General features: G+C 42.0%; 1 protein-coding gene across 1 annotated transcript; it reads left to right on the top strand.

Moving 5' to 3' along the window:
• The first annotated feature begins 367 nt into the window (after positions 1–367).
• Positions 368–9,827, top strand: MAPK3 (mitogen-activated protein kinase 3). The gene is made up of 9 exons (XM_032236895.1): positions 368–641; positions 2,209–2,391; positions 2,985–3,174; positions 3,303–3,419; positions 3,964–4,078; positions 4,280–4,411; positions 6,724–6,833; positions 7,007–7,149; positions 8,162–9,827. The coding sequence occupies exons 1-8, from the start codon at positions 478–480 to the stop codon at positions 7,124–7,126; spliced, it is 1,131 nt and encodes a 376-aa protein (XP_032092786.1). The 5' UTR covers positions 368–477; the 3' UTR covers positions 7,127–7,149; positions 8,162–9,827.
• Positions 9,828–10,969: the final 1,142 nt, after the last annotated feature.

Raw genomic sequence — 10,969 nt, forward strand, 5'->3', positions numbered from 1 at the left:
GCTAAATTAATCAGGGAACTCGTGTCGTGCAGCATACTTTCCATGCCCGTTGTGGGATTCGAACCCAATATTTGGATGGAGGGAAAAGCACCCCTTAAAATAAGCCCATATGTGCAGCGTCAAGAAGAGGATTGGAGGCGCGCTGAGCCAAAAGGCGGGGCCCAATGGGAGTCAAGCGCGCGCGAGCCCGAGGGTGGAACCTCATCGTGGTGTGGAATGTTTTGGGCGCGGCGCTTCCGGGTTGGACTCCTGACATTTCTATCCAATCCGGACGCGCCGCGGCCCTCACAGCGCTAGTAGGCAATACGGACGCATGCGCTGTTTGAAAGAGCTCCAGCCGCAGCTCCCGAGGAGCGCATGGGCAGTGCTTTCCTCGCCGTTTCTCCAAAGAGCGCGTGCGCGGTGTGGTCGGGCGGTGTCGGTTCCGGGTAAAGCGGGGATAGGAGCGGCTGCGGGAGCTTCTTGATTAGATCAGCCATGGCTGCAGCGGCGGCGACAGCGGCGCCGGGCGGGGCGGGAGCCGTGCCAGTGTCCGGAGTGCCAAGATTGGGAGTCGAGACCGTGAAAGGTCAGGCATTTGACGTGGGACCACGTTATACGGACCTGCAGTACATCGGCGAGGGGGCATATGGCATGGTCTGGTAAGTGAGCGCGAGCCCTGCAGATTGGCCCTGAACGGGAACCATACCTGGCCGAAACGTCCCAAGAGTTATCTGGCGTGCCTCTTCCCCCAAACTGGCTTCGCGCGGCCACCGTACCCACCTTTAAAAGCTTCCGCCATGTTATTTGTTAGTTACCGAAGTCCTGCAAGGCTGCACGTTATTTTACTTGAAGCGCGGCTTGCTTCCCCTCCGCGCTCGCCCCCCCCCCCCCAACTCCTTTAAGGGTCCCTGCCCCGCCGGGTCTTTTCCTTCTGCACCCGGCACCTGGCGACTTCGGACCCGTTCTGTTGCAAGGGCGCGTTGCAGCGGCCGTATGTCAAACCTGGCTTCTGAAACCCCAAAGAGTCGCTGTCGCAGCCAGCGGCCCTGCCAAGTCATTGTATTCCAAGCGCCTCCCCGAAAGCCTTCTTCGCTGTTATCGTCCTGTGCCAACATTGTGAAAGGCTTAGGGTGCCTTAAAGCTGGGAGTTGCTTTATTACCAGTAAACTGGTGTACTTTTTGTACTTGTCGATTGTCGAGATAACAAAACAAAAAAACCGCGAAGATTAACACTTTCCTTCTGTCTGTGGGCGCAGCAGGTTCAGTAAAACAGCCTGATGACGAAATTTATTTAGTTCCATAAATCACATTGGGGAGGGGGGGAGCATTTCTCTGAAGTGTTGGCAAGCCTGTATCTCTCCATCCAACCTTTATGCGTTATAGTTATAGCAGCCCTCCCACCCAGGTGTCAACTTCACCCGGCGCCTGGCCTGTTTAGATCAGTATCCCTTCAGGGCACCTATATCTTCACCACCTATGCTAAGTGTCATATAGCTCCTAATTGATCTAATTATAATACATGCTGGCTTCTTTGCTCTATTCAGCCTTTGGTTTACATTAAAGCGAAGGCTGTCTTAAGCAGGACTGTTGCTACAATGATTCTCAAGATATTTATTGAGAATTATTTTATTCCAAACAGCCATTCATTTAATGACTAGGGTTTAGTATTAGACTTTCCATGTTCTGTAATTCTCCATTTTTTTTATTGCTCGTAATCTGATCTGTTTAGATTTGGAACTAATATACTTTGTCAGTGCAAGACATGTATATCCCCAAGTTTTTCTGTTGTAGAATGTGTATTTGATGTCAAGCAACCCAGTTTTCTGGATTTGCAAAACCTATCTGCTGTTGAGATCTCAGAGGTTTCACTTCTGTTCGGTAGCCTTGGCAACAGTCAGCTCTTTCTCAGATTATAATAGTTGTTGTCCCACATTGGTATAATGTGTTATTAGTGTTTTCTCGTTCCTTCCTTTGCTCTTTTGTTGAAGTCCAAAATTAAAATAAACATTAAAGCTTTCTGGTGGTTCATCTTGTGCATAGAATGTTTCTTCTTGTTGTAAATTTCTAGAGTGATCCTTTCCTGTTGGAGTGTGAAATGATTTATCAGTTTTGATAGTAAACAATTGTAGAGTCATTGTCTCAGACGGGCAGCTGTAGAAATGAAGTAAAAATAAATAAAAAATATACTGAGGATTCCAGTATGCATTTGCATTTGTTTCTTTACAGCTCATCATATGATCATGTCAACAAGATCCGAGCTGCAATCAAAAAGATCAGTCCTTTTGAGCACCAGACATACTGCCAACGCACACTGCGAGAGATCAAGATACTCCTGCGCTTCAAACATGAAAATGTCATTGGCATTAATGACATTCTTCGTGCACCTACCATTGATCAGATGCGTGATGTGTATCCTTGCAGACCAGTCTTGTGTCTTTTCATGTGTAGAAGGAATCTGTTTGGAGAAAGGTGTATGCATAGAGAAAATGTTCTATTATCTATTCAATCTTATTCTGGTCCATTTTTAATGAAATGCACTGCTTAGAAGCTTTAACTCATTCTGAATATAATGATGTAAAATAGGGTATGATTATGCCAGAAACTGGGCTGGCTTCCATTTGTCTCCTGGCATGGCTCCAGGTGTTGCTTTCTTAATAATTGGACTTATGAAACAGTTGTCTCTTCTTCTCCTATGTCCTCTAAAATTAAGAATGCTTCTTCAGTCACATCCCTTTGTTTGTTTTTATACAGCAGCTGGTAAAGTGATGATGATCAACTTTATACAGGAGATGAATTGAACCCGGTGTGAATCTGGCTTCAGTTATGGCTCTCTCTGGCTTGAGCTATTAAAAGCAAACTCAATTTGTGGCTACTATTGTCATTTATTTGATCACTTCTGGAGATGTTTCCTTCTATATTTTTTGCAGGAAGTTACTTTCCTTGACAGCTTCCCTTCCTTACCCTTTCCTGGTGGAGAGGGGTATTGCTTGTCTTTTTTTCAGATATATAGTTCAGGATTTGATGGAGACAGATCTCTATAAGCTTCTGAAGACCCAGCAGCTCAGCAATGACCATATTTGCTACTTTCTCTATCAGATTCTCCGAGGGCTGAAATATATTCACTCTGCCAATGTGCTTCACCGGGATTTGAAGCCAAGCAATCTTCTCATCAACACCACATGTGACCTGAAGGTGGCATTCTAAATCTTTTGCTAAGCCTTCTGCGCCTGGCAACAATCTCTTCCCGCTTCATTCTGCAGGGCAATTAATTCTCCATTTAGTTGAGGATTGCCACTCCATGGTTCTCTTTCTTCTTACAGATCTGTGATTTTGGCTTAGCCCGAATTGCTGATCCAGACCACGATCACACAGGATTCTTAACAGAGTATGTTGCCACTCGCTGGTATCGAGCTCCTGAAATCATGCTTAATTCCAAGGTAAATTAAGCAGAATAAATAGAATACGTTAGCCAGAACACCCAAAAGGCATTTATAATACCTCCAATTTAGTTGAGTGTAAGGTTTCCCAGCTTCTCAAAAAAAAAAAAAAAAAAAAAGGTAATGCCTTGCACCTGCCATAAAAACAACATGATTAAATTGTAACACAATTCCGAAGCCCAGATCAGCCTAGAAATGGATATTTATAAAGTTTCAGTGCAAAGCAGAACCACAGTATCACAATTGTTATATTATCTTTCACTTACTTGTACAAATTACCATAGCAGTTCTAGCATAATTAACCCACACAGAGGCCTAATTGAAGGATGCTAATGTGAGGAAAACTGTTGCATGGGCTAGGCTGGAGAAACTTAAGTTTTCTTGAAAATGTTTGCTGGGTCCACAGTTTAAGATTAAACTGAAAAGTTTATTTGCTAGGAAAGAAACACATCCACATCAATAAAATTATGAGTGTGCATGGTTTAACAGCAGCTGAGAGCAGAAATCCTTAGCTTCTATTTCTGTGTCTTCTCCCCCTTCCCAGGGCTACACTAAGTCCATCGATATATGGTCAGTGGGCTGCATCTTGGCCGAGATGCTGTCAAATCGACCTATCTTTCCTGGCAAGCACTACCTGGACCAGTTAAACCACATCCTGGGTAAGAGGGAAGGTGTCTGAACAAAGGCTTTGACAGGGTGGCCTAGTAAAAGTCTTGTTCTGAACAGTTCTTGAATCGGTAACTGATTCTGTCTTTCTCCTGCTCATAAGGCGTCCCCATTATAAGTTTAATGCCCGTTTCTCATCTAGGGCTTGTAGTTACATAGATGTGCAATGGCTCTCTCTCCACCCATCTCTGCAGGTATTTTGGGTTCCCCGTCTCAGGATGACCTGAACTGCATCATCAACACAAAGGCTCGCAATTATCTCCAGTCATTGCCTCAAAAGCCCAAAGTTCCTTGGGCTAAACTGTTCCCAAAGGCTGATTCCAAAGGTAAGGGAAAACAACACACGTGGGACAATATAGGCAGAATTGCCCTACGTTTCACTTTCTGTCTCCTTTCATTTAGGCTAGAGGTTGGGAATTACGGTCTAAATGGCTGGCTCAGGAATTGAAGTCCAAAAGTCATTAAAGGCCATAGTTCCCCAGCCCTTTTAGTTAAGCTCTTAGGGTTCCAATAAGGATTAGCAAGAAAAAAAATATTCTGTCATTTAAACAATCTGCATTCTCTGTAACTCAGCACAGGAGGACTAACTTCCTTTCTCTCTCTTCAGTTGTACCTCACAATTTGAAAATACACATTTAGATCAGCCTTCTTCAATAAAATAACAACAAAATATGTAAGCTACAGTCAACAACATTCCCAGCTTTCAGTGGAAGATAACATGCTGAAGAGGGGAGAGATAGATATGCAAACAATATATTATACTAATTCAAAAAGCTTTTAAACGTTCTTTCGTGTGACATTGATGTGCAGTTTTTCAAATACAGCTGGTTCCCAGAGCAGCTTAATCTGTAACAGAAGCAGGCAATTTTTTGTGGTTAAAGGATGCAAGGTATGAAGTGATGGTGAAGTAATATTACTGGAAGTGGGCCAAAAGTTTGGTTCCTTTTTTTGGACAAAATGTTGCATTAAGCTTCAGAGATCAATGGTTTTACTTTGGTGAAAGAAGAGAACTCCAGACTAGGAGTGCCCTGAAGTACAACCTTATTTACATTATACTATTATATGATACATAGTAATATTATATATTGGAAAGTATGTTTTTTATTTCTTTATTAAACTTTTATGCTTTCCATCTTGCCTAGATATGACTCAACGTGACTTAGAATCATAAAAACATGATAAAACATTAAAATGTTTAAACACTAAAAACATTAATTAAAACACTAAATATTAACATTATGATTGATTTAAAATAGATAAGATAGGAAAGAAGGGAGCACAATGCACAAGGGGAGGAGGTGGTATCTTAGTCCATTAACCACCACCAGAATGACAGACAAATAAACAAACACGCACACCTTACCCCAAGTTAGGTATGTAAAGCTTCAATAAAGTGTATAGAAACTTATTTCCATTTGATCTACCCAATTTCTATTGCTCAATTCTGTGTTTCTTCTCTAAAATCACCTCTTTCCATCAATCATCAGTTTTCAAAGCCCCTCTATCTTTTATTGTCTGTCCCGGCCATCATCTGTTAATCTAGCTTTTATGTACACGTCTTTCTCAGGCAAACATCAGGCAGCTCTGTTAGTACAAAATGGTAAACTTTGGTATAAAGATCCTGCTAAACTTATTTATTTCATAAATAAGACAACATAAAAAGACTTAAGGATCTGAACAGAATAACCAGGAAAGTTAACTTTAACTTCTATTAAAGATATTGTTCATGTGAACTCAGGCTGCAGTAGTAATGAAAAACTTCAAAAAATAAAAAATAAAAATTAAAAGAGGAAACTCTAGTATTTTCCGCAGGTAAGAATATTATTATCTAGGCTTACACTATCTTTTGGATTGTCTCATTTCAAAAATTGAATTGGCAGCTGGAGAAGACAACAAAATTGGTTAAGGGTGAGGGGACTAGGAAAAGCATTGGAGTTCTTGAGGAAGAAAAGTGAACTGATGAAGTAAAGTGAATTGGTTTTTTTGCCTACAGATAGTAGATTAAATTGTCAACAAAGATTTTGAATAAAGAAATGGAAGTTCTGTTTCATATAAAATTATAATTTATATGAGATTCCTGGGCACATAAGAAGAGATGAGAAGTATTGGTCAGTAACATCAATCATTCCGAAAGCAAATAGAACATAATTTATAGTAATTGTATTAACTATGTTTCTTCTCATAGGGGTCCCCACTGTTTAAATCAGTGTTTTTTCAGTCTTGGCCTCTTTAAGATGCCTGGATTTCAACTCCCAGCATGTTGGCTGGGGAATTCTGCACTTGCCACACATTTTAGGTTGCCAAGTTTGAAAAAGACTGTCATCCACTTTGGAGGCACTCTGCTCTTGTTTTGTGAGAGAGTTGTGGGCTTTAGAGAGGATCCCAGATCTCAATCAGCAGGGCTTTTCTTATGGGGAGGATGAGCCCACAGACTCAGCCTTCGGATTCCATCTGCTTGCTCTGAGACAAAATACCTCAGAAATCAGACAAATGTTTCCTGCATTACTCTCTGCTACCACTGGGGGATGCATTGCACCTGTCCCTTTAATAAGCAAAACTGAGTGTTCTTGTTGCCACTTGTGGTCCGGCAATTGATCCTCCATCATTTCTTTCTTTTCTTACTTTTTATCCCTTTCAGCTCTGGACCTGCTGGATAAAATGTTGACCTTTAACCCCAATAAGCGTATCACAGTGGAGGAGTCTTTGGCACACCCTTACCTTGAGCAGTACTACGACCCTTCAGATGAGGTGCGGGTTCTTTTTGTTGAAGGGGGGAGGGGGTGTCTTTTAAAAGGACGACTGGAGAAGGGCTCAGAAATTGACATCATGGCCTTAACATGGCTGGGAAGCAGAATTTCTACATTCTGTTGTTTCTCTCTCTCCCCCTCCCTCCCTCCCTCCCTCTCTTTACCCCACACTAGCCAGTTGCTGAGGAACCGTTCAGGTTTGACATGGAGCTGGATGACTTGCCCAAAGAGAAGCTGAAAGAACTGATATTTGAAGAAACTGCACGATTCCAGCCTGCCTATCAAGGGCCCTGAGAGCCTGTTTAGGCCAGTGGCAGGTATAACTGTTCATCTTCAAGAGTGGCTAATTTAGCCTCAGGAAAATCTTTCAACCCAGGGATGTAATGTATCAATCTCATTCCCTAATCATGGCATTACTTGTAAATCTGAGGGGGGGGGGGTTTCTTAAGTAAGGCACCATTCCCAGAGCCCTCTGCCTTGGAAGAATTAATTTAGAATAGAATAGAATAGAACAACAGAGATGGAAGGGAGCTTGGAGGTCTTCTAGTCCAACCCCCTGCTCAGGCAGGAAACCCTATAGTATTTCAAAGAAATGGTTATCCAATCTCTTCTTTAAAACTTCCAGTGCTGAAGCATTCACAATTTCTGGAGGCAACTCATTCCATTGATTAATTATTCTAACTGTCAGGAAATTTCTTAGTTTAGTTTGATTCTCTCCTTGATTAGTTTCCATCCATTGCCAATTTCATTCTTGAACAACTGGATTAAACAGCAGCCCTTGCAAAAAGATCAGCAGATGCTTTGGTTATCCCCCTGGGTTTATTTATTTGATAAATGTATATGCTGTCCATGTTTCTCTCTGGTGATTCCAGGTGGCTTACAACAAATAAAAACAATATAAAACATAAATAATATTTAAAATGATTGGATATTAATATTAAAATAAATAAAGATGGCTAAGGAAGAGAGCAAAATACAAACAGGGAAGAGGTGAAATCTTCTCTCTGTCCACTATCCACCTTCAGTCAGGGGTCCAGGCCAATCTATAGGACCAAGCTTTAAGGCCCTCCTGGAAGGCTAAAATGGTGGGGACTGATCTCACCTCAAAAGAGTTTGATATTTCAGGGGGTGTAAAGCCACAGCTCTTCTCCCAGATTGATAATCCTTTGTAGCAAGAGAAAAGAGACACTTATGACAAGTCTGTGTTTTGTAACGTATTAGTATTCAGCGACTACATGTGGCTACATCTTAAATGTACAAAATAGAGCTGTGGTCAAGACCCCCCAGGTACCAGCTGGTCAATCTTCATGGGATCCCTTCTTCTTTCAGGTCGCTGCTTCACCAGGAGATGATTTGGGATTGTACCCAGCTCCCCCTTTGGAATGTTGAGGGGAGCACAGGATTCAGGGGTACCAACTCCAGGGTGCCCCTGTAGACTTGCTGTACAACTACGCTTTGCTACGTGGCTGTGAACCCTGGTAACCCATCTCTGGACCCCCGTAATGTGATGTGTTGGGGTGAGACCCTGGTGCCCAGGTTGGGGAAGGGGGAGGACTACTCCCTCCCTATCGGAGGGAAAAGAAAACAGTCTCCCCTGCCTTTTCAAAGCAACGAAAGGGGTGTCGTCTCCTTTTTTGGCATTTTACTTCTCTTTGTTAATGAATTAATAAACTAATCCTATTTTAGCAGGGCCATTTTCTGATCCCTTGGGCATTATTAGCAAGGGCAAATGAAATCAGATCCTGGTTCCTGGACATACACTTTGTATCTTTCTTCTGTAATCCTCTGAACCCCACTACATTTTGAAAACTGGGAGCAGAACCTTAAACTTTCTGATGCCCAGCTTTTCTGCAACACTCCTTAAATAAGAATCCAGGAGCCTTGATTCCTTCCTGCACAAATGTCTGTGCTGGTGTTTATCAACTGATTTATGCCACTTTTGAAACACCTGAAATGTACATCCGATCTTGGTGGTCATTTTAAGGAACTTCTGAAAGGCAGTGCAAGGAAAGATCCTGTGATGATGAAAAAAGTGTCTGGTTTGAGAGCGACAAATACCTTTCCCTCCACCTCTCACCGTTATGTAAGAAACTGTGCAGATGAAAAGGAAGTCCTTACATTTCTTCTGCTTCCTCAACCCAGAGACTGTAAGATTTTTGGTTGTCTGCCTTCCTTCTCCGCCCTTGCATTTAATAAATTGGGTGAGTGTGCGTGTGTGTATGTATGTATGTGTAAACTGCTGCATACGTTGAGAAATCAGTTGGCCTCTGCAATGGCACAGCACTTTGTCTTCTTGCTGCTACGAACTAACATGGCTGCCCTCCATTCCTTTCTCAATATTTTTAAATGCCAATTTTTAACGCCCGCTCTTCGTCATGTGAAGCAAAGTCCCTCAAGGAGTGGAACTTACAGTTTTGGGCAAGTATGAATTGGGAAGTGGGAAAATCACCAACCACAGTTCTGTTTTCTAAAGGGATAGTCCTGCTGCCCTGAAATTACCAGACTGTGCCAGGTAGAAGGGAGGTTTTTTTGGAGAAATACAGGGGGTTGTTTGGGTGTCCACTGTCATGAGTGGAAATGAACCGCTCCCCCCCTTGAAAGTTAGCCTTTGCCGGAAAACTGCTGCTCAGATGGCCCCATCTCCCCCCTCCCTTCCACGTGTGCCATTTTTCAGTACCAGTTGTTTTTCCTGAACTTCCAGTTCTCAAAGATAAGAAATGCTCTAAGCAGAACAATGGAATTTGGGATGTGTTTGTTTGTTTGTTTGTTTGTTTGTTTGTTTGTTTCCTTAACCTTCCATTTGAATGAAGGAGAAGCTTCTGTGTTCAGACAGCATTGCCTGCTTGTCCTAGCTGTGATGATATGCAGTGAGCTTTCTTCCTAGGGTGTGTTGCCATTTGAAGGAACTTGCATTAAAGGGAATTAATGCTTCTCCATCCTTTCCTGCTTTGGATTGTATAAAGACCCTAAAATAAATCATTCCTTTATTCCTTCAGCAGCTGTTATGTCTTAATTTGGGGATTGGGTGAATGGATTGTTAAATTAGAGACCTTTTTAATTTACAAGGTCAGTGTCCTGAGCAGACGTCATATTTCAGAGATCAGGGTGAATACAGGTAGTCCTTGACTTATGACTACAGTTGATCCCAAAATTTCCATTGCTAAGCAAGAAGTTTGTTAAGTGAGTTTTCCCCCATTTTACCACCTTTCTTGCCACAGTTGTTAAGTGAACCACTGCAGTTGTTATGTTAGTAACACGGCTGTTAAGTGAATCTGGCTTCCCCATTGACTTTGCTTGTCAGAAGGTCGCAAAAGGGGGTCACATGTCTCTGGGACCTGCAACCGTCATAAATATATGCCAATTGCCAAGCATCCAAATTTTGATCACGTGACCATGGGGATGCTGCAACTGTCACAAGAGTGAAAAATAGTCATACATTCCTTTTTTTCAGTGCTGTGTAACTTTGGTTACTAAGCAAAAAGTTGTAAGTCCAGGACTACTTATACAAAGAAGGTGCTATAGATAAATTCGGGGCAATGGAAGCAAACCTCAGAAGAATGTAGTCAACCTGTATTTTTAAAATCAACTTTGCATTTCCCTCAGAGACAAAATGGAACATCATACCTAGCCATGATGTTGCCAGAGTAACAGAACAAGTATCACAGCATCACAGTGCATCCTTTGTATCACAGTGTGAATATCCTAGTTACCTCACTTGAGTGAGGTTTCCAGATAAAATACAAAGTAAGCACATTAAACAAGATACCTGGAGTAGGGCTATAAGTAAGAATTAAGAACTGGTCTGTCAGCTCAATGTGGTTCATAGAATAGGCATATCTGCCTATCAAATGGTTAAGACAAATGCTTAGGGAATGTACAGTGCCTTTGATGATTAACTGGGGTTCTTAATTACTGTTAAGAGGAAGGAAGCTGTTGGTACTGTAAGGGTTTCAAGACAGGATATACTGGCAAAAACGAATAGTCAACAATAAAGACCTTGTCTCCACTGTTTTTCAATTTGGATTCTGCAGAAGGTTGATAAACTTGTATTCCATGTGTGACTGAGGACTAGAAAACTTGTAAAAACTACTTCCTGCAATAAAAAAGCCATAATTGGTGTTAATTATGAAATTAAAA

Source organism: Thamnophis elegans, chromosome Z (assembly GCF_009769535.1).
Source record: "Thamnophis elegans isolate rThaEle1 chromosome Z, rThaEle1.pri, whole genome shotgun sequence".
NCBI lineage: Eukaryota > Metazoa > Chordata > Lepidosauria > Squamata > Colubridae > Thamnophis > Thamnophis elegans.